General features: G+C 48.9%; 1 protein-coding gene across 2 annotated transcripts in view; it reads left to right on the top strand.

The window, feature by feature from the left end:
• LOC144179640 (salivary peroxidase/catechol oxidase-like) overlaps positions 1-22610 on the top strand; it is a 186366-nt gene that overhangs the window by 137060 nt on the left and 26696 nt on the right. For both annotated transcript variants that reach the window (XM_077708070.1, XM_077708079.1), the window contains one exon: positions 10513-10649. In XM_077708070.1, the coding sequence (XP_077564196.1) occupies positions 10513-10649 (137 nt within the window). The remainder of the gene's footprint in view (positions 1-10512; positions 10650-22610) is intronic.

The following is a 22610-nucleotide window of genomic DNA, read 5'->3' as shown; positions in this document are numbered from 1 at the left end:
TTTATAACCCCAGACGGCCTATACGAGTTCAAGGTGATGCCGTTTGGGCTGTGCACAGCACCAGCGACGTTTCAAAGAGTCATGGACACTGTGCTAGCTGGCCTTAAGTGGCACACCTGCCTCGTATACGTCGACGACGTAGTGGTATTCGCCCGGACTTTCGACGAACACCTTGCAAGGTTGGAGTCTGTACTCGAGGCCATTCGTACGTCGGGGTTGACGCTGAAGCCTGAAAAGTGCCGTTTCGCATACGGAGAACTCAAGTTCTTGGGCCACGTCGTCAACGCCGCGGGAGTCCTACCTGACCCGGCAAAAACTTCAGCCATTGCGAACTTCCCAAGGCCAAAAGACAAGAAGGGCGTGCGGAGATTTCTCGGGCTGTGCGCATACTACCGGCGCTTCGTCGCAAACTTCGCACGCATTGCAGAGCCACTCACGCGCTTGACGAAAGATAGCACCCCTTTCAGCTGGGAAAACGACCAAGAAAAAGCATTCGGCGAGCTGCAAAAACGCCTGCAAAGCCCGCCCGTGCTCGCTCATTTCGACGGAAATGCCGAAACGGAAATGCATACGGACGCCAGTGATATAGGCTTGGGTGCCGTCCTTGTCCAAAAGCAAAGCGGCTGCGAAAGGGTAATCGCCTATGCTAGCCGTGGTCTGTCGAAGGAGGAGAAAAACTATTCTGCCTCTGAGAAAGAGTGCCTGGCTATTATATGGGCGATTTCAAAATTTCGCCCATACGTGTATGGAAGGCCATTCAAGGTTGTAACAGACCACCATGCGCTGTGTTGGCTCGCCAATTTGAAGGACCCCTCTGGCCGTCTTGGGCGGTGGAGCTTGCGCCTGCAGGAGTTCGACGTTACAGTCGTTTATAAATCCGGCAGGAAACACTCCGACGCCGACTGCCTGTCCCGCGCCCCCGTCGACCCACCACCACAAGACTCTGATGAAGACAGCGCGTTCTTCGGGATCGTGACGGAGAGCGACCTAGCCGCCCAGCAGCGTGCCGACCCCGACTTACGCGTCATAATCGAGTACCTCGAGGGATGCAACGTTGCCGTTCCTAGGACCTTCAAACGCAGTTTACCAGCATTCAGCCTGAGAAACTCCGTCCTTGTGAAGAAGAATTTCAGCCCCGGAACAAGAGCGAATTACCTTCTCGTCATCCCCGCGGACCTTCGTGACGAAATTTTGGAAGCGTGCCACGACGACCCGTCTTCCGGACATCTGGGCACAGCCCGCACTATCGGAAAAATCAAGGCGAGGTACTACTGGCCCGGCCTTACCTCTGACGTCACCCACTACGTCCGGAGCTGCCGTGACTGCCAGCGACGAAAAACGCCGCCGACAAGACCCGCCGGACTTCTGCAACCGATCGCCGTCCCATCGAGACCATTTCAACAGATTGGAATGGACCTTTTAGGCCCGTTCCCTACGTCACGATCACAGAACAAGTGGATTGTCGTAGCGACAGACTACATGACGCGCTACGCAGAGACCGCCGCTCTTCCGAGGGGGACTGCACAAGAAGTGGCGAAGTTCTTTATAAGCCAGGTTGTGCTGCGACATGGAGCCCCGGAAGTCCTAATCACAGACCGCGGAACGGCATTTACTGCGGAGCTGATGCAAGGAGTATTACGCTACAGCAACACGGATCACCGAAGAACGACGGCGTACCACCCCCAAACGAACGGACTAACAGAACGTCTGAACAAGACAATCGCAGATATGCTGTCAATGTACGTTGACGTTGAACATAAGACTTGGGACGAAGTGCTCCCGTATGTCACGTTTGCGTACAACACGGCTATCCAGGAGACGACACAGCTGACGCCGTTCGAGCTTGTCTACGGTAGAAGGCCGACTACGATGCTCGACGCCATGCTTCCGCACGTAGAAGACGACGATCTCAACGCCGACGTCCACGGATATCTTCAACGTGCGGAGGAGGCCCGCCAGCTCGCTCGAGTTCGTATAACGGACCAGCAGCTGGTGGATGCGGGCCGCTACAACCTCCGACGCCGAGACGCCGAGTACCAACCAGGGGATCGTGTGTGGGTTTGGACTCCCATCCGACGACGCGGACTCAGTGAGAAGCTCCTGCGAAGGTATTTCGGACCCTACCAGATTCTACGACGTGTTGGCCAACTTACCTACGAAGTGATCCCCGATGGTGACTCCGGCACATCACGACGACGCACGCGGCCTGAAGTCGTCCACGTGGTTCGCTTAAAACCTTTCTACGGACGATGACGAACTTTTATTTTCATTTGTTCGGACTGTCGCTTATGTTAGCATCGGGTCGATGCACTCTTAGAGGGGGGGGTAATGCCGCGAACCATACATTGGGTTTGTTTATTTGTGTTTTGCTTTTACCGCCCGGCTGCGCCGGTCTGTGTTATCTCTGCGCCAAGGGAAGCGCGTGTTCCATTCTTTCTTTCTGTGCCGCATGTGTTATCTGTTGTGATAGGGAGAGCATTCCGATCTAACGTGAACAGCGCAGAATAATCTTCTTGGATCTACTATGTTCTCGATGCGAATCGACGTTTCGAGAACCACGCGCGCCAAAAGATAAAAAGCCTGCAGTGCGGACGCCGGGGCATTCGATTCGACGACACTCGCCTGTGCAAGTCACTTTGTTGACCGCTGCTTCGCCGCCTCTGTATTCTTTTGAGTTGTTAGGGGAGCACAAGTTCGCTCCAATAAACGTGTTTCTCATTCAACACCACTGCATCGTCCTTGTCTTCGTGACAATATGTTTAACAGACTAGAAAAAACGCATATTGCTGATGACAACTGCAAAACAAAAATGCTCCCTACAGGTAAGCGTCTCGAAGTTATCTTTTACGCTCGGTACATAATTACCTTGGGCACCAAAGCTATGACAATGCTGCAACTGCTGTAAAACCCGCTTGCATTTCGCGGTCGCAATCGTCTAGCGACGCAAATTTGGAGAATTCAGGCTAAGCAACACCAAATTCGCTTTCGCCGATGCAGGAAAATATGGCATGGTTCCTTATTCTGACACTCACACAAACGACACCTTTCACATACGTTACATAGAGCACTTAACATATGTATCGAACACTAAGAAAGCACTTAGCTTGCGCTAATTTGTGCGGAAACAAATGAGTCGTCCGATCGCCCAGCTACCTATCTCAACTAGGCGACGACGAGTTGATTGTTATTTACGAAAAAACTATGGTTGTGAGGCTCTACTTCGAATCGAACTGAGCAATAGTCCCTAAACCTAGCAAACCGCTAAGCGCAAGGCGCAAAACGCGGTCACCTTCGCTTGCACAGATAGAAATTCGGGCACCAGTTGCAATGGATCTGTTGCGTTATGCACAGAACTACACCCTGTACACTTGAATATTATCTGCCGCAGGAACCATCCGGCGGCGTGGTCTAGCGGATAGCGCGTCGGGTTCCTTGTGTAGAATTCCGGGCGTCGGGGGTTCGGTCCCTGCCGGTGCTGGCGTTTTTTTCTTTTTTCTGCACTCTACGCAGTTCGTCCTTGGGGAGTATCGGAACGGACCATCCGGGTGGGGGACTAACCGTTCGTCCCCTCGCAGTTAGTCCCCAAAGGGGCTAATGATTGTGGCAGAGGCCGTTAGTCCCCGAAATGACGAACTTTTAGTCCTTTTTGCCTAAGAGTGTACCAAAGTTTCGTCGTTTTCTGTTTTATTTCTGCTCTTAGCCTGCATCGGCATTTTACAATGTGGTCGCGATGTTCAAATATTTTCTGTAGCTCGGCAATTGTGTGACCGACTCTCCCGCTTCTCGGTAGGGCCTTGCGATTATTCTTACGTGACTGTTTTCTGAGATCCCATGCTGACCTATTTTGAGGTTTGAAAAAATGACCACGTGGAATCATTCATCGTTTGCCCGACAGAGTTTGCGGCGGTGACCTGGCCACAAAAAATCATCTTAAACCTCTTGTAATTTGAAGCCATATACTCGGTTTTATCTTTATTATGACGCATTTTATTTCGTGGTTTTAAAACAGGTTTTCCTAGGTTTTAGAGAGCCTGGCATTAACCTTTTACACCCTTGTGACACAATAGTAGCTAGCGCCATCATTAGCATCCTTTGGAGAGGCGTTTTGGCGGGGTTGTACGGGCACGTCTCGCGACTATGTAAGGCCAGGTTCAGACTGTTTCCGCAACTGTCGTAATAACTTTAACAAAATGACGTCATTTCACGTCTCAGCCAACCGAACTGCATGACCGGCGGTGTTTTACGTCCACAGATCACGATATGGCTTCTGCGTCGTTAGTCTGAACCTAGCCTAAGCTGAACATGCGATTACCCACGGCGCGTGCACGTCGCTGCGCAGGTGGGGCGGCTCCTTGAATCGCGTATCTTTTCTATCGTCTCGGCCGTAGGGTCATCGTCCTGTCTTTTACCATCTAGTTCCCGCTGCTCTGCACTCTTGATTCGGGAGAGCCCTCGTATCTGTCAGCCAAATGTTGTAGTTTCCTGTTAGCATCGATTACGTACTCCGTGGACGCTTGATGAGCACGACTGATAGCGCATGGCTAGCAGGCACGGAAAATCCGAGAAATGAGCTTAATAACGCTATCGCGTTAAAAACTGCGCAGTAAGGCGCTGGCGCGTGCGGTATGAAAAGCAAGCACACACACACACACACACACAAAAAACTCCCGCAGGCGCTGTTTCATTCAGGGGGCACGGAAGCACTGCGAAGGCGGGAAAATTAGAAATGCGTTGGACAAAACTGCGCCCAATTCATCAAGACACGAGTTAGACAGGGCGGCGAAGAGCGTGATGCGTGGTAGCAGTGAGCGGATAAAGGCGCCAGAGCCTAGTATGGCGAATCACTGCTCTGCACTTCCGACAGCTGTCACGTTGAGTGGAACAATTTTAATTTGTCTTTTGTTTTCTGCTCGGTATTTTATGCGGCATGGTTTGCTAATCGTATTCACGAATCCAAAACAAAACTTTTTGGTGGAACTGGGGAACTACCATAGCAAGCGTCAATGCATCGTTTAAGTCATTGGCACGATTTGTTCAGTCGTGCTTTGTATATATAAATAAGGCAATGGTACTTTCACAAGAAGAAATGCTCATGTGTGTATTTTACAAAATTGGTAAATCTTTATTTAGAGTAAACATTCACCTAAACAAGACACAAGGTAGGTTGGTGGGGGGGGGGGGGGGGGATATAGGGTCGCGGCCGGCAACCAAGCCCTTCACATATAGCAACTGGCAGCCCTGAGCACGTAAAAAAACTGGATGACCAGCCTTTACAGAGAGAAAAGGGCCTTCATGCGATCAGGGCGAAAAGAATATAATTCTTTTGGTCTATCATATGCAGAGTCACACAAAGAGGCAGGCGCGAACAGCTCCAAAACTCACGCCGCTATTACGAGTCCGCTCGTAATTTTGGTTACGGTGTACTTGTCTACTAGCTGGTGAACACAGGGTCGCGTAGAAGTTTCACGGAAAGTAAGTGAGGGGGGGGGGGGGGGGGGGGGTCAGGTGGAAATGGAATGCGCGACGCAGTATAAAAACAGTCTCTGTGCCGTACCGGGCAACCCTTCGGCTGTGTTTTTGTTACGGTTGCCAATGTACAGAACCGATTAGAAAAACATAATCTAATACTACTACTGCATGTGTACGCGCGTGCATGGCGTTACCACAACACGACCAACCATTGGCGCGAACAAGCGGCCAATGAAGCACTATATAAACCGACGCCGGTTCGGAACGCATGTAGTACGTGTCCACTCTAAGAAACTTTGAGGCGATTCTTTAGTCATTCGCTCACATAATTTAGGCTCTCATTTGTATCAAGACATGTCGTCGCGGCGAACGCGCTGTGGGAAGCTTTTTACCTCTACCCCCCAAAGGTTCTGTCACGACCTTTGGTGTCAACAAAATACTCCCGCGAAAAAATAAAAGAAATTATTGCTTCGATTGTTCCGAAGCTTCCCACTGAACTTTCTACCATGTGCTTCTTACCGAATTTTGCGTTAAAGTCTCCTATCACAATCCTGAACTGCGTTGTTGCCTTCTTCAAAGCTGATTCGACGTCCTCATAGAAGTTATCTATAGCTTCGTCATCATAGCTGGTTGTTGGCGCGTAGGCCTTCACTATGTCTAACCTGTATCGTTTGTTTAGCTTGATCACAACAGTCGCGACTCCCTCCTTAATGCTGAAAAACTCCTCCACGTTTCCTTGTATTTTCTGTGGATTAAACATTTCACCACGTGTTGTTTCTTCTCTTGGGGTCCACTGTAGCACAAAATATGCCCGGTAGCGAGCTCCATGAAGCCTTCTCCTGTCCTTCTGACCTCGCTTAGCCTTATCATACTCTTATTAATGTCCGAGAGCTGCTCTAGTAATACAGCAAAGCTTCCCTCGCTAGACAGAGTGCGTTCGCTGAACGTTGCCAGCGTCAACTTCCGATGGCGGCCTGCCCGGACCCAGAGATTCTTAGCACCCTTTGCTGTATCCCTGTTCTGACAGCCGCCGTGGACAAGTGCTCTACATCTGCCGGGGACTGAGGACCGAGAGGTGTGTTGGTTAGTCATGGGTGGTGGCGGCCAAGTACTCCACCAGGGTGGCCAAATCCTTCTCTACTGAGGGAGTACTGTTTGTGTACCTAAGAGCCTTCCTAGAACCTTCCTAGTGTAGCCCCTTAAGTATCCAGGACGGTGGTTACTTCCGGAGCAGGCAGAACCTAATACCTGCGTGGGTTGCGCATACAGAGCGAGACGAAAAATAGCGAGAGAGCGAGAGAAGTTCCCCGCCGACGACGTTGTCGCGCACGCCTATCCTGATAGTGAGCCAGCGTTTGACGGTTTTGCTTTTTACACGCGCGGTCCTGAAGGCGTCAGCTGACACGCTGGCTTAATGATGAGACGAACTGACGTCTAGCCGTTGGAAAGGTAAGCTACTGCCGTGCGCAAGTGTATAGCTACAAAGAAATGGCTAGTTGGAAGCTCAGCTAGCCAAAGAGAAGCTGGTCAAGAGACGCTCAGCTTCTCAGCTGACTCTCATCTGGCCAGTTTGGCGCTCAGCTCCCGCAGTTCCGTCTAAGCGTGTCCGCCATTGACGGAAGCTTTTCAAACGTACGGTGACTGTTTGTTTACATTTAGGCTTTTTAAAGCGATAGCGTTATTAGGCTCATTTCTCGGTTTTTCCGTGCCTGTTAGGCGTCCGCTACCAGTCGTCCTCATCAGCGTCCGCGGAAGTGCCTTTTTATGCCTTACATAAAAAACGGTGCCACAGATTAACGCCATGCTCTATCAAGCCAAGGCAAATCTAGATTAAATCAGAAACGAATTAACTTGGAAACAAAACTTTGAAACATTGAAATAAAGATGCGCCCTAATGACAGATAAAACTGTATGCTTTTCTGCTCCTAATTACAAAAATTCTTAAATAATAATTCTAATTTTTCGCGGCCCTGTCACTGCTGGAAGCTCTGTCCGGCAGGCGATGAATGGCGCCACGCCGCGAATTTACAAATCCAGAAAATAGGTCAGCATGTGATTTCAGAAAACAGTCAAGTAAGCATCATCCGCGGGCCCCTATAGAGAAGCGGCAGAGCCGATCCAACAAGCGCCAAAAATTCAGGGAATATTTGAACATTTCGCTGGAATTATCAAACGCCGCTATAGGGGATGAGCATGAGCAAAATAGAAGACGTACCAGAAGATGTACTTGCCGTACCAGGAATTTACCTGCACTGAAGACAGCCAGATAAGCACTGTTATCGCAACACCCCATAGCGCAGTCCTGCGTCTCAATAATAATGATCACCGCACAGCTCCTAATTTTGCTTTATAATAACTGAATGTATCAAACAAGCCACTCTCCTGGCTTAAAAGGAGCCTCTAGGAAGAAAAAATTGGACCAGCCATACTAAGGAACATATGCCGCTCCTCCGGAGAGAAAATGTTTGGACGCCACGACACACATATCCCCGATCCAGCGGCGTTCCATAAAATCCGTCCCAATACTGAAAAATATGGCCCCAAATCTACACAAGCAACTATCATCAAATTCCGTTGAGAAAAGCTCCAAAACTATGAAAACACAGCATACGCCCAAGCCGGTACGTTCGAATGGACGAAGAGGCCATTAGTCTCTTGGCTGCAAGCAGAGTACCTAACCGCTTGATGAGGGTTGTTAAATCCACAATGTTGAAAGTTCACATCAAATCAACACCGGGACAAAAGGGTCTAGAAGGGAATGACGCAGCCGACGAAGATCCACGAAAACTCGCATACCATGCTCCCTTCTGACAACAACTGCCACTCTCCCCCCCCCCCCCCGCCCCCCCCTTCCCCAAATATTGAGAACGTCAGGTCGTCCGCGTCTAAGAACACCATCCTTCTTCGTGCTCAACGTTGACGAATTGCAAACCCGGCGGCGCTCATGATACAAACCAGCACATATATCCACAAGTCTAGATAAGCAAAGATGTTGAGTCAGAAGCGTGCGACATTAATCTTAAACTGTGCTAAATACGGGCAAGCACCACTGCAACCAGGTCATATTGAAGGATATGCTCATGGGAGAACAATTTAAACTTTGCATATTACGCATACACCGACAGATACGAGGCTGTCCCGGCGAGCTTCTCACATCAATATCAGCATCAGCTGATGCTGGGGCTGTGGACTTGGAAGTCCACCCTTGGAGTCGGCGTTCTTTTTACCAAACCCTGTTCCCAAACTTCCGTTAAGGCTTACTCAACAAAAGGTCTCTCTCTCTCTCTCTCTCTCTCTCTCTCTCTCTCTCTCTCTCTCTCTCTCTCTCTCTGTATGTGTATGTGTGGGCTTGAAAAAATAAAACGTTCAGTCGGGACACGACGCTTTATAAAAGACACTTTGAAACACAGACACTGTTTCCTTCTTGCTCAAACTGACCAATCCTCCACAGCCGCAAACTTTCACGCCCACATCTTAAGCCCCAAAAGCGCAAATTACCCTGTGCCGCACGGTGTAAAAATCGTTGCCGCTACTCTAGCTCTGGTAGCTGAACTGCAGTTCTTTGGAAAGCATAAATGGTAAATGCACGAATTCCAATTTAAAACGCTCTTTCCACACCAAAGTATATCTATCATGTCATACATCTTGAGACCTAAACGTAGCTATCACTTGCGACTTGTTGTAACTAGCGGGCTGATTTTGGTTGCAAGTAGCGATCCGATTTAAGTTGTGAGGTTATCCGAACAGCAACGCGATAACGCCAGTATGGCCTTTATAGAGTCACCTTGTCGCGGGAGTTAGCTAGGTTTATTTTGCTTGATCGTGACTCAGCGCCGCCCCCATCCCCCTCCCCCCCGGATACCTCCGCCGAGAAAAAGACATTTATAACTGTGAAACAATTGGAGCTACGACGTTCCGATTTGGTGAAAAGGTGCTTTCGAACTCCACGAAATAGTTGCTTCGAGCAGCTTGAAGCAAAAGTTAAGCCATGCTAACGGGCAGTACAAAAACGATAGGAGTAGCTCTTAGGAAGAGGAGACTAGCAGCCCGTACCACAGAACACGTTTGAGGGGAAGACAACGCAAGCGAAATTAGAAGGAGGAAGTGAACTTTGGCCGGACGTGTGATGCGCATAAGTGAGCAGTGCTGGCCAATCACGCAGCGGAGTGACGGGTGAAAGACAGAACAGACACAGAGGAACACCGGAAACTCGGCGGAGAAATGAGCTAATCAAAAAATGTTAAGGCAAGGAATAAACTATAGCGCAACGCGTAGTGACGACAGCAAAAGCTCGTCTGTTTTTAGGGTGTTCCGTAGCGGACATTTTGTTTCTCGGTTTGCTTAGTTTTATTGATAGCTGAAAGGTTTTTAATTTGATTTCAGGTATCGCTTTATATTTGTTCCGTATACAGGCAATCGCGCAGCCTCCAACGAAGTACTGTACAAAACTGCAGCGCACCCAAGAGCAAAATTGCATGTAATTCACTTCCCACCAGAGCCCGGAAAATGAGGAGCATGTTTTTACAATTGTCTAGGCTACTAAAGCTCACACAGGGCAGACAATAGCCTCTTGGTTTTGGGGCTACGGTGTTCTAACCGCCGACCATGGCTACCAGGACGGACACTAAGCCACCCGAGGAACAAGGTTTACTTGTGTCCGCTCGTCTGAGTGCCGGCTAGCTCACTGGCTGTCCAGGACCCCATTACCAATCCTCGTCCCGTTCAGCTCTTGTCCCGCGCATCGTGTCCGCTTGATCGCTGTCTTTGTCCGGTACGCGTTGGGGTAATTAGCCACCTTTCACTGCGTTGGTGTTCCATGGGGCAACCTCGCCCGTCGGTTGCCACATTACAATGTCAAAGCGGGGTCTTCAAAGCTTGCATTCTAGAAGTAGGTGAAATTTGCTCATTACTTTCACTACGCGACTAGATAGAATCTACCGTACAAAGGAGGAGGTTTTGCGCTGAACTTCGCCCCATCGAAACAAACCATGACCTGTGCTCCTATTTTAAATGATGACAAGCGTTCTTTTCTTCGTTGCGCAGGCCGCCGCGTGATGGAGCAGTTCGACCTCCTCTTGACGCCGCAGGGGTACAGCCACAGCTACAACACGGAGCTGAACGCTGGTATTGCGAACGTGTTTGCCGCGGCAGCCTACCGGTACGGCCACAGCCTTGTGCAGGTTGGTGCTCGTATTATCCCTGAAGTTAAATTTGCTACGCTCTTTCAGCGGGTCGAGACTGACATTGTGACAACTGTAACTGTTGTTCCGCCGGAACGCTTCCGCGTGCTCTGTGCAGTACTGAACGTAAGTGCGTGTACGCAGTGATTCCGACGAAGTTACGGCGATGGTTCTTGCGGGCAGGTCTACAGCCGTCTTAAAATGCAGAAGGCTTTACATTCTGCGTAGGCAAAATAGACCGTCGCAGCATGGAAGATAAACTGAATGTTTAAAGCTGGAAAAGGTTGAAACCTTCAAAAAAAGCCAGAAACTGAACAACCATTAGGCCAGCAGGAGTGAAAGTCGGGCGAGTTGCTGATAGTTAAACTTTCAATGGTGGATCGGTCGCCGATTCTCGATGATCGAAGCGATGATCCGATGACTCAATGGCTCGTGGTCGACGGCACGTGGCAAACGATGAGCTACTCCAAACAAACTCAAAATGTACAATATGTATACTTTATTGACACTACGTATTTACAACTCATGGCTCGTGATCGCAAACAAGAGATCGGGCAAGGCCCGCGTCGAGCGGGGCTCGCCGCTCTCCTCCTCTATCTCTGCCCGTCCTCCACAAAACATCAAACTCCTCAGTTTTACCAACAAAACCCCGCCCACAAAAGGGACGTCACAACTTGAGAGTGAGGATGGCTCATTGATTAGCCCATACTAGGCCACTGATTGGCCAACGTGACAAACAAAGCTAGGTGAGTTCAAAATAGTCACGTGACCCACCTCTCTCACTCTCATACAGAAACCCAAAGGTATTCCACAAAACACAAATATAACAGAAATGAAAACCAACCACTCAAAGCAGACCTAACCATGCACGCCTATGTGTGTGCTCCGCGCCGCCAAAATTCCTTTCCTTTGTAGTCACGTGGAGCGCCTAACAAAGCCTGGTCGCCTGTACGTATTGAGGCATCCCAGCTGTGAAGTCGCCATGCTCAGACGTGTGACGAATGACAACTTCGCCCAGTAACTTTGAGCAGTGCAACTGCCATAGACTGAACGTCTGGTGACCAAGGTTTGACCCCTTGACCGACCTTCAGCTCCCGTTCGGTTCGGGGATTCTCGTGGCGGTAATCGCGGTAGTTAAAATATCAACGGTCCCCCTTCGCCGGCTTCTCAGATGAACACAAGGAAATCCTCCCTTGGAAAGCTGACATCGCTTTCAGCTATTATGGAGTGGCCGACGCGTTTGTATGCGTCGTCTCCTGGCCCGCTCGTCGGGTGGCCACAAAAGCGCGGCGAATAACAAAGAAGCCTCCGCGTTTTCTCCCTACGCCCCTCGCGCCCAACTCAGCTCGGCCGGCGGGGAAACCAACACAATACACGTAAACTTAGCTAACCCCAGGGGAAGATATCTAGTTGATGGGCGGTTTTAATTAATAAGTGTGGGGCCCGAACTTAACAGTGATGCATCATCGAAAAAATTGCCACCATCTTCCGCGAGGGGAACCCTGGGGTGATGCAAGGCATCTCACGGGGTTCAATTCGCATTTCCGTTATGTTGGTTACCCAAATGTGGTTGAAGTGTAGCGAACCTTAAATGATGCTCAATCACACGAACATTTCCAATTACGCGGTAGCAGGCATGTTAGTGTCCATTTCAACTCATCGGAGCAGCAGTGCGAGCAGTAGCAGCCAGAGCGACTGACGCAGCGATTGAGGAGCGCGCTGCAGATACCGCGATTATATAGCCGCTCTGCGAGAGAGAGTGATGAGAGAGAGACACGCATGCGCACTAACGCACAGCTGGCATGGCGAGGAGAACGTGCTAACGCAGCTGGCGGGCGAGGGGAAAGCAGGAGGGTTGCGGACGGACGCCGAATGGATGGAGGGACAGGCCGAGTGTAAGAGATGCCTTGTATCTAAAAATTGTCGCAGATTGCACTAGTGGAGCAAGGCTAGAGACACAGCAGAGCAGGCAGCCCCTCTCCCTTCGTCGGAGACCCAACTGTTGCATCATCGGAATCATCATCGTCAGCCCACTAGGTCCACTGCAGAACGAAGGCATCTCCCATCGACCTCCAACCGCTCCTGTTCCGCGCCGCGCGAGTTCATTCTTTGCATCCGAATTTCCTTATTTCGTCCCTCCATCGATTCATGGGCCTTTCCCTTCTTCTAGACCCGTGTCTCGCTATCCACAAGACCACCAATTGCCAATTCGCCTAATTACGTGGCCAGCCCAAGTCAATTTTTATTTCTTTATTTGATCTATGATATCATCTACTCTAGTTTTTTCTCTAATCCAGGAAGCTCGGTTCCTGCCTGTGTTACAAATATCCATGCCCCGTTCCATGGCCCGTTGAGCCCACCTAAGTTTGCTTTCAAAATGTTCAGTAAGGCGCCAAGTTTGCGCTCAGTATTTAACATTTATTTCCGAACTTGCCGCTGAAAGTTCTATGACCGGCAGGCCCGGATCGCTTCGTCCGCAGACTTTCACATCTCGACGAAAGTGGACCGCGCTAGCACGTGCGAGAGACCGCAGCCAAGTCCAAACGCCCCCGCTACGGACCCAAACAAAATTAAACTGTGAAACAGCGCTGTAAAGGAGGGAAGAAGACACAGACACTAGCGCTGACTATCAACTGAGCCCGAACCCAAACTTTAGTTAGCCAAACGAAATGCTGTGCGCCCGGATGAGATGATGGCTCATTCGGATAGTCGCGGTTTCATGACGCGAGGGAGGCAGGTTCGATTTTGACCACGGGAAGCGTTCTTTTCTTTCCAATGTGCAGCCAAGCCAATTGGCTGCAGATGTTATTGTTCCCTACCGCTGCTTACCCGTACCGCTCGGGCCTTTTTGGTTGCCCAGGGGTTAGGTTGCAGGTTTCACGACGTAAAGGTCCCGGATTCTGTCCCGGAGGCCTCCCTAAACCCGTTTTCTCATTGGGGCATTGGGGTTTTGGGTACGACGAACGGATTTGTTTCGGCCTAAGCAGCGCTGCTGTTAAAAAGCGAACTGGACGACTCAGCAGAAATGAACGCACAGGACGGCGATCTCAGGTGTATACACAAAGTGCGCACAGGATGACTGGCAAGGGGAAACCGCAATTTGTTGCCATATAACATCGCAGTCCTCAAGACGAGTCACCTAGGAAAGAAAACCAACTCCACGATGTCCATCAGCTTTCGATTACAAAAATTAGTCTTACCGAAAAAAGCGACGTTTTATTCGGAGCGAATGTTTGGTAATTACGGAGCTATTTCAGCGACTTCAAATGCGATGACAATTTTGCGTACTGTATCAGTTAAAAACAAATTTGAAACTCATATTATGAGCGGATGGAGGCCGTGAAAGCTACTTAGGGACCTTTTCAGCGATCGCACGCGTGAGTTTTGTGAAGTAAACATCGTGGCGTGCAATCGCTAAACAAAGTCCGGTTACCCGCATTTCATGTATTTTCCTTGACTCAGTCATTTATAGGACATGATGGAGTAGTTTTAAAGGTACAGTCGAACCTGCTTAATTCGAACTCCGAGAGGACATAAAATCTGTACGAACATGCGGGGGTCCGTTTGATTGTCGATACAGCAGACGCTACCACTATATTAAAAACGCATGCGCGATACAGTAGGCGGTATTGCACGTCCTTTGGAGGGCAGTTGCAGTAAATACGTGCTGCGAAACTATTGCATAAGTAATGGTCAGTTCAAGATGCGAACCCGAAGAAGCAGGCGGGCATTTCCGTTCTACGACTGGCATAAACCACGCGACCATATTGCGAAGGTTGCGTGGCTCATTCTTAGGCAAAAGGAACTTAAGTAGGGACTAAAATACAGCCGTTAGTCCTCGCGGGCAACCGTTCGTATTCAAGGGGAGTATCTGTGGCAGAGTGTGTGCCGTGTGCACAAATGTGGGCTATATGTTCGTCGCCGCCGATCAGTAAGGAGTAACGGGAAGACGAAACGCATGCATTTAGTCTCTTTTGCTGCGTCGTTAATCCCCTGTAATTCCGTCGTCATTGCCATTTCCCGCAAGTGTCTGTCCACAGTTTTAGATTTCCAAAACACAGGTCATTGCAGTTACTGGGTCCTTCACATGGAGCCGCGGGAGAAAATATCGATGATAATTATAAGAAAAGCACCTAGGGTTAATCGAACGGCGGGTAATGGCAAGGAGCGGCGAAGCGCGATGCTAACGCTCCTCGGTGAGGTCATGTTGATACGCTGTGTTGAATACGATTCGCGCGATGTAATAACCGCCAATTAAATATTTCACGCGCTTCAACAATAACACAAATATTAGTGACAATAGCAAACGTTGGTCCCCAAGCGTAATGAATTTGTGTACGTTTAAAAGACGAGAAAAACGCATTAGTTGCTGATGACAACTGCAAATTAAAAATGCTCGCTACAGCTAAGCGTCTTCAAGTTATCTTTTACACTGGGTACATAATTGCCTTGTGTACATAAGCTATGACAATGTTGCCACTGCTGTAAAACCATATTGCATTTCCCAGTCCCAACCGTCTATCAACTATAACCTGAAGAATTCAGGCTGAGCAACGCCGAATTTGGTTTCGCCGATGCCGGACAAAATGGTCTGTTTCCCTATTCTGACACTCACTCAGACGACCGCTTTCACATACGATACCTAGAGCACTTAACATCTGTATCGTACACTAAAAACGCACTTAGTTTGCGCAAATTTGTGCGGAAACAAATGAGTCGTCCGATCACCATCCACCTGTCTGAACTAGGCGACGAGTTGGTTGTTCTCTACGAGAAAAAAAAAAAAAAAAAACTACGGTCGTGAGGCTGTACTTAGAATCGACTGAACAATAGTCCCTACAGTTATCAAAGCGCTAAGCGCAAAGCTCAAATCGCGGTCGCGTTCGCTTGCACGGATAGAAATTCGGGCACCAGTTGCAATGAATCTGTCGCGTTGTGCACAGCACTACACGCTGTGCACTTCGATATTATTTACCTCATCTTCCGTCCCGTCCAGCGGCACCGGCCAGGTTGCAACGGAACATGACCCATTTTTTCCTGTGCATGTGCTCTCCATATAGCATGCGTGTGATTTCCCTTAAAGGCCAACTGCACTCAAATTATCGACAATGTAAAAATTATGTCACGTAATAGTACACATAAAAACAGTGCAAAATGCAAAATACTACGTTTCAAACATGAACGCGAGCGACGCAAACGGCTCACGAAATAGGCGTTTTCGGAACCGAAACTGAATAGAACAGGCGGCCATTACTGGCGGCCGGACGAACAAAATTTGGACAAAGAAAATTTTGAGTGCAGTACGCCTCAAAGCAGGGAAACACGGCAGTCTGGAATGCGTCGTCAAGAATGTAACAAAATGTAACAGCATGCATACAAACGTGTGTTTCCCTGTACACTGGACATTTATTATGTAAGTAAACCAATATTTGTTGAGAAAACGGCGGCGTGGTCCAGTGGTAGCGTGTTGGGTTCTTGATGTCTAGTTGCTGGTGTCAGTGGTTTGATAATTGCTGGTACCGGGTCTTTTTTTTTTTGCCGCGACTCCCTCTCCGCAGTTCGTGCTTGGGCAGTATCGGAACGAAACAACCAGGTGGCGGACTAACCGTTCGTGCCCTCGCATTTAGTCCCCAAACGGAGTAATGATTGTGGCAAAGGCCGTTCGTGCCCCAGAGGACGATCTTTTAGTCCTTTTTGCCTAGACTGTTTATGCCAGCTGTTTCAGTGTACGCTGAGCAAGTACGCGGTTAAAGTTTGGGAAGCCGCGGAGGCTACTGACGCATTGAACTTTGGCCTTCGGCTTGGAATTTCACGAAAACTAGTCTGTTCGGACGGGCAGTATTGTTGGAATAAACCGTGACACGTGTTTCCGGTTCAAATTAGCGAGAGTTTTCCCCCATTCTAATACACGCCCCTTTGCCGGGACCAGTGAACCGATTCGAATTATCCGTTGGTTCGAATTATCCGACTTCGAAACAAGGTTCGACTATAAAACGATTCGCAATGAATGATGAAAGCAACTGAAATGGCCGCAGAGTGATAGTCTTGCTGCGATTAGATCTCGGCAAAGTTCTCCTCGTTGACAACGCCGTTTGGATTGTTTCGATTGTCGATGACCAGTTTCTTTAGCAAAATTCTTATGCCGTGGCAGCACTGCTGCACGCTATGGCAGGCCACCCTTACCTTGGCATAGACAATTTCCATTACATCCTGAAATAAGAACTTTGTGCCCATTGATCTTGACAGTGAAATCAAAAGCCACGGCCCGACTGGCCCCTTAGCTGCGAAGACTACCTCAAGATACTCAAGGCAAATGATATTTGTACCGCGGATCCTAGCTGAATACCCCCCATGGTTAGTTAGCATCGCATGCCTAATACCCCACTACTGATTACGGCGGAGCCGCTTCACTCGCCGCCGCACTTTCCCTTCTCCGCGCAACTGCCGACGCTTCATTCAAATGCTTACCAATCGGATGATAAGGGCGCTACCGCCATTATCACCAGTTACCCTTTTAACTCGCTATGGGACGGACGAGTGTCGTTCGCTCCATGGAAGAGTTGGGATTGGAGGAGCGTCGGTGGGCACAGAAGCGCGAATGGGCGCTAAAACTACTGAAAGACGCTACCCCAAAATGGGCAGTCACCGCCGTTGCCGCATCAATTTCCACCTTGTCCAGTAGCTGCGAATCCCTCCCGGATGAAGAGCAACTTGCCCGCTTGGAACGGCGGCGTAAGGCAAAAATCACTATAGCAAAACCTCACCAAAGCAAAACCCCCAATAGTTACAGTTTTTGTGTTCACTTCTAAAAGGGCTCCTGGACTGACATTTTTGGATGCCACGCATCTCATTCACCCGCCTTGTCCCTCCATCCGGCGTCGGCGTCGTTGTTGTCGGCGTCTGCCCCTCCCCCATTCTCCAAGCCGCGCCAGCTTCGCTCTCCGTCGCTCACCCCCTCTCCTCTCCGATAGCGAACACTCTCTCGCGAGGGGCATTGGATTGGATTCGATTGGATTGGCTTGGTTTGGATTGGATTGGATTTGGATTTGGATTGGATTAAAGTGGATTGTGTTGGATTGTGTTGCGTCATAGCCGCGGCAGACCCACTGGCGCCGGCGCGTCCCCTCACCGTTATGCGCGCTATAAAACGCGGTGCCTGCGCCGCTCCGCTCCATCGTTCCAGCGCCATTCCTCCGCTGTCCAACGCTGCAACGTGAACCCCCTATGCGTCGCACCGACACAGGGGTTCCCGCGAAGGGAGTTGGTAGTTTTGTTGTCAGTGTTCTTCCAGTCCAGCTTGAAGGGCTGTCAGAGGGACGTTTCGGCCGGCGTCGTACACCTCTAAGCACGCGCACATCACCAATTGCTCCTTTATGCGTTCATTTGGCGGGGATGGGGGTGCACACCCAGGCAGGCCTCCCGCGCTCGCCGTTGACATACCCGTTCTGCTGAGGAGAGATTTCAATGTGGACGTCTCATATCCCGGTACGACCTGAGTGCTGTCCACCCTGGTAGAGCGGTTTTCGTTGGTATACGCGTTACACAGACAGTAATATGCCTACAACGCGGGAGGGAAACGGCATCCCCATGTTTCTTCCTTCGAATAAAAATTGTCCTTCCAAGTTTCATTGTCCTAATTAGACAGAAAGTATTCTCAATCGCAAATTGCAAAAAGATGTTTGTTTCGTGCCCTGTTTTTGTTGCGCCCAGCTGCGCTGACCATACATCTTCCCAGTGTGCAAGGGCACGTGTTTTTTTCAGCGGCACTTATTTTGGCATACAATTTTTACACGGTATGTTAGAAGCCCTTCAGGTCAAGGGAAAGATACAGGAGTCAAAAAACGTGTCTACAAAAGAAAGGTTTACATAGACTTGTTAATCTCCAAACTACTATCATCGGGAAATAAGTGCGCCGTGACAACCTTTTTCAGGCCAAGAAAACCACTATAATAATATTTATGGCAAGAGATATGCGCCCAAGGGATGTTACTGTGAGTTTTTAGAAATACACGTTGCGGTACTTCAAAAGGTCCACATTTTATTTGCGCAAGCCAGTTCCTCCAGAGTGCGTATTCCAGTTACGCAGTTGAAAGTGCATCGCGCCACATGGCAATTAAAATGGTCACACTCTCATCAGTTCGACGGCAAGCCTCTGAAGGCTATCAAAACTGCAGTATCTCTGCAAAGAAGCCCTCTAAAAGTGGGCCTCACACCGCCTGTCTCGTCTCTTCACGGTCCCCGTCTTCTTTACACTAAGCCTCAACAGTATGAACCAAGTCGGCCAACAACGTGTTTGATTGATGCGAGGGCAACGCGGAGAAAACAAAGCCCATAAAGTCGAGATGCAGGAAGCCGTCGCCTTCGAAATCAGTGTTGAACCGAAAAGGGTAGCTTTAGATACGTAGTTTTGGAACCGTATGTGACGCTCCATAGGACAAACTGAAGATTTCATCAGGTCTGTTGTAGCGATGGTTCTCTCGAGCATATTCTATTACGGCTTGTCAGCGGAAATTTCCAGCGAGCGTGTAAAAAATTCAGTGCCCTTCACTCTGGGGAGAATGACCACCGAAACTGTTGCTCGTAATGTTAGAGTCGTATCAGTGGCTTATTTTCGTAAATTTGTTTCCGGATAGTTCCCGTAAAACAACAGTTGCAGCCGTTTTCTGTAACCACACTCCGTCGTAGATGGCCATGTATCGAGGTCAGACAGTTTTTCTATAACGGTTACCACTTCACTGTGAACTAATTATAACAATTAAATGAAACTCGCGTAATGGTAGAGTCGGTGGGGCGACTAAGTGTCATATAATTTGTTTCGGGATACTTTCTGTAACAGAAGAGTTGGAACCCTTTTCTGCTGTCATACTCCCTGCGTAGATGGCTATGATTCACTGTGCAACACATAATCTGAAAAAGCCAGCTTACAAAGACCAAGCTTACGCCGATCCCCTTAAAGTCGGCTGCACCTTTATTCATAAATGCACTGCTGGGAAGATATTTTAACAGCGGCAATAAAGGCCCTCTTATATCAAAATACCTTCGTTTACTTTTATAATTTTTTCCATGTGCTGAAGGGGTCGCACAGCTTCGCGATGCCGGGGATTCGCGTGGGCGCCGCAAGGTGGCGCTGCGCTCGCGTGAGATTCTTGTCTACTTCGCTCTGTTGTCGAATTTGATCTGCTGGGCCCTAGTCATAGACAGCTTCGCTGTAAAAATAATTCAAGCTTATAAGTTAAACAGCCTGTACTCCGCAGTTAAAAAAAACAGGCTTTCTTCACTTGAAAATTCCGGCGCTCCGCAGGCTACTCACACAACACAAGAAATCGCCATCCCTAGGCTGTACCAAGACGCTGCACAATGTCGAGTCATAGCAATCAAAGCTTAGAGTTAGCGAGTGTCAATACGCAACGTACGGCTAGACCAGACCGAATAAGCTTAATATGCACTAAATAAACTAGACGAAATAGGCTAAATATATCAAATAAACTGTAAAAGCTCATGCTCGAGTCACGGTATGTGTCAGCGCAGACGATAATTTTAGTCCTATTGTAGAAACGGCCTCAACACTCACTGAATTTTGTCACTGAGCTAGCTCACTGTACATGAGCTTGTGTACAAAGCGCACGTACAGTGATTTTACTGACTACAAAGCACTGGCACTCGGGAGGGTAGCGCAAGAGAGAAAGTGTTTATTAAAATGAAAATATTTACAAGGCGAAGCTTTGCCTCTCGACAGGGGGCACAGGTCTCGCCGGGGGGAAAAAGTGGTTTGAAAAAAAAAGCAGTTAAAGGGCAATGGAAAAGTAAATATGATAACAGGCTATAAAAGGCTATGCACATACTATATACATACACACTCAGGTTACATACATACTAGAGACCGGAACTTCAAAAGTACGGTTTTAGGCGCCTATAATAGGCACTGAAAAGTGTCATTTAGGCATTTATAGGCACCAAATATTGTTGTTTAGGCACATGTAGGTCCAATTCGTATTTACGTGAGCAGCATATTAGGCTACAAATTTATGACTTGGTGTAAAATGGGCGGACCAGTATTGTAGAGTGGGAAAGTAATTTTACTTTATTCGTGAAAATAAGTCACACAAGAGTTGCTATTTTAACAGATTTACGTGAAATGCAGGGTGATTCGACAAAAAAGAAAAGCTTAAAAGCAATGGCAAGCCCACCCATCGCAATTGTTTGCGGCTTCAAGTTGTACCTCATTTCGGTCGATAATTGTGTGCGTAAAAAACAAGACTCAACGATCACTGAAGTTGCATGAGCGTGCTTGTTCTTAAGGACGCTTCATGACCTGATTCCATCTGAAATATCATTATGTTTGGTGCTCAGGGCCTTCGGCAGCTCTTTTATAGCACAGGGATTTCAGGAATGTTATGTGAGACAGAATGGCAGATTGTCAGACAGGAATGGCTCTATCAGGAACCGGTCCTTTGGGGATTGTGGCGGGTAAGTCCTGGACCTCCGAAATAAGCTCAGCATTCTTAGTCAGAGCGGCGCCCAAGTTCGCAGTTGCGGAAATGCTTGTATGCTTGTATACATACATAACTGCAGGTATGTATTCGTTGACAGAGTAGAACGACCTGCTGAGCCCTTCACAGCACCATTGAATTTCTGAGATTCATCGGTGCCGTGGTTTTATTGCGTTAGCAATGGATGGGGCATATGGGGAAAAGTTCTCGCCATTGGTCCGTGGACACAGCACGTCAGAAGGACATAGAACAAAACAGCTCCTGTGGGCAACGGTGACGTCGGTGAGGTTGGCTGCAGTTGGCTGCGTACGGGATTCTGGCGGTTCGGTCGGTGTGGCGAGGTCCAGGTGGCGGTAGCTATTGCGCACGCTTTGCGTTTCTCGGCTTGTTTAGCATGGCTCGCGGATTTTTTTATTTATCTTTTTATTTATTTATTTTGCAAACGGGGTGCGACAAACACTTCGTTGCGGGCCTCTGAAGCGAAAACAGTCCGTGCAGACCACCGACTCGGAAAACAAAGAAAGCATGTATAACACAAAAAAGGCATTTTTAGGGGCTCAAAAGCCCATATCGGCTTATATAGTCAAAATAGGCGCTAAAAAGCCCATATAATCAAAATAGGCATTATAGGCACAACAAAGTATTGCTTAAAATGCTCCCCTTTTCTTAGTTCATGCTTATATGTTAAATAGGCTTGATACGGACTCAAGGAAAAAATAGGCATTTTGCCTAAAGTTCCGGTCTCTACTAAATACACACGCACTAACACATACACACCCACACACACACAAGAGGGTTAACAGGGGGTGGATAGCCGGTGGGGTCTGGCTTCTACAGTTCATTGGCGGGTGTTGAGGCCTGACTCGTCGCACATGACGATGGTCCAGTGCCCCGGCTAGGGCTAGCCGAGCGTGCGATGCGGGACTAGCACGGCACAGGGACGGGCTCGCGGGCAGCTCCGAAAAACACGTCCGCTCCGTTCCGCAGCCAAAGACAAGGGCTAGCGTAAGGAGACTGCTTACAGTACTAGTTACATACACCCTCACCCAACTTCGAAGGTCCCAAGTAACGGTCCCGGCCAGCAGGCCACTATTCGCGTGACTGAGCCAGCATACTCGTACGCTTCGAATCTGTTTTGCTGCCCTGGCAGCAATCTAGTCGTAATTGAAAAGTGCATCCGTATTTCGGACGGCACCTTTTCATGCACAGTTTGTTCATTCGCCGTTACAATAAGCCGAATGTACCCCATGTCGTCATGCTAACTTTCCGCCTCGAATCGTTTGCCTCTTCTGCATGCTTAGTCCCTAGAAAAGCTTCACGTTCATTCACTGGGCCGTATCGAAAGTCACAGGATATTTTGCCCAGTCTTGTGTAGAATGCGGTGTCCAAGCGGGCTCATCGCAGGCAGTTTACTGCCGTTGAGGAGTTTTTATTGTCTGAAACTGCATAAAGTGCTTGAAAAATTTAACTC

This window comes from Haemaphysalis longicornis, unplaced genomic scaffold, assembly GCF_048455015.1.
Source record: "Haemaphysalis longicornis isolate Haplotype H1 unplaced genomic scaffold, Haemaphysalis longicornis Haplotype H1 scaffold_1, whole genome shotgun sequence".
NCBI classification, from domain to species: Eukaryota; Metazoa; Arthropoda; class Arachnida; order Ixodida; family Ixodidae; genus Haemaphysalis; species Haemaphysalis longicornis.
This window is presented reverse-complemented; position numbering and strand designations above follow the sequence as displayed.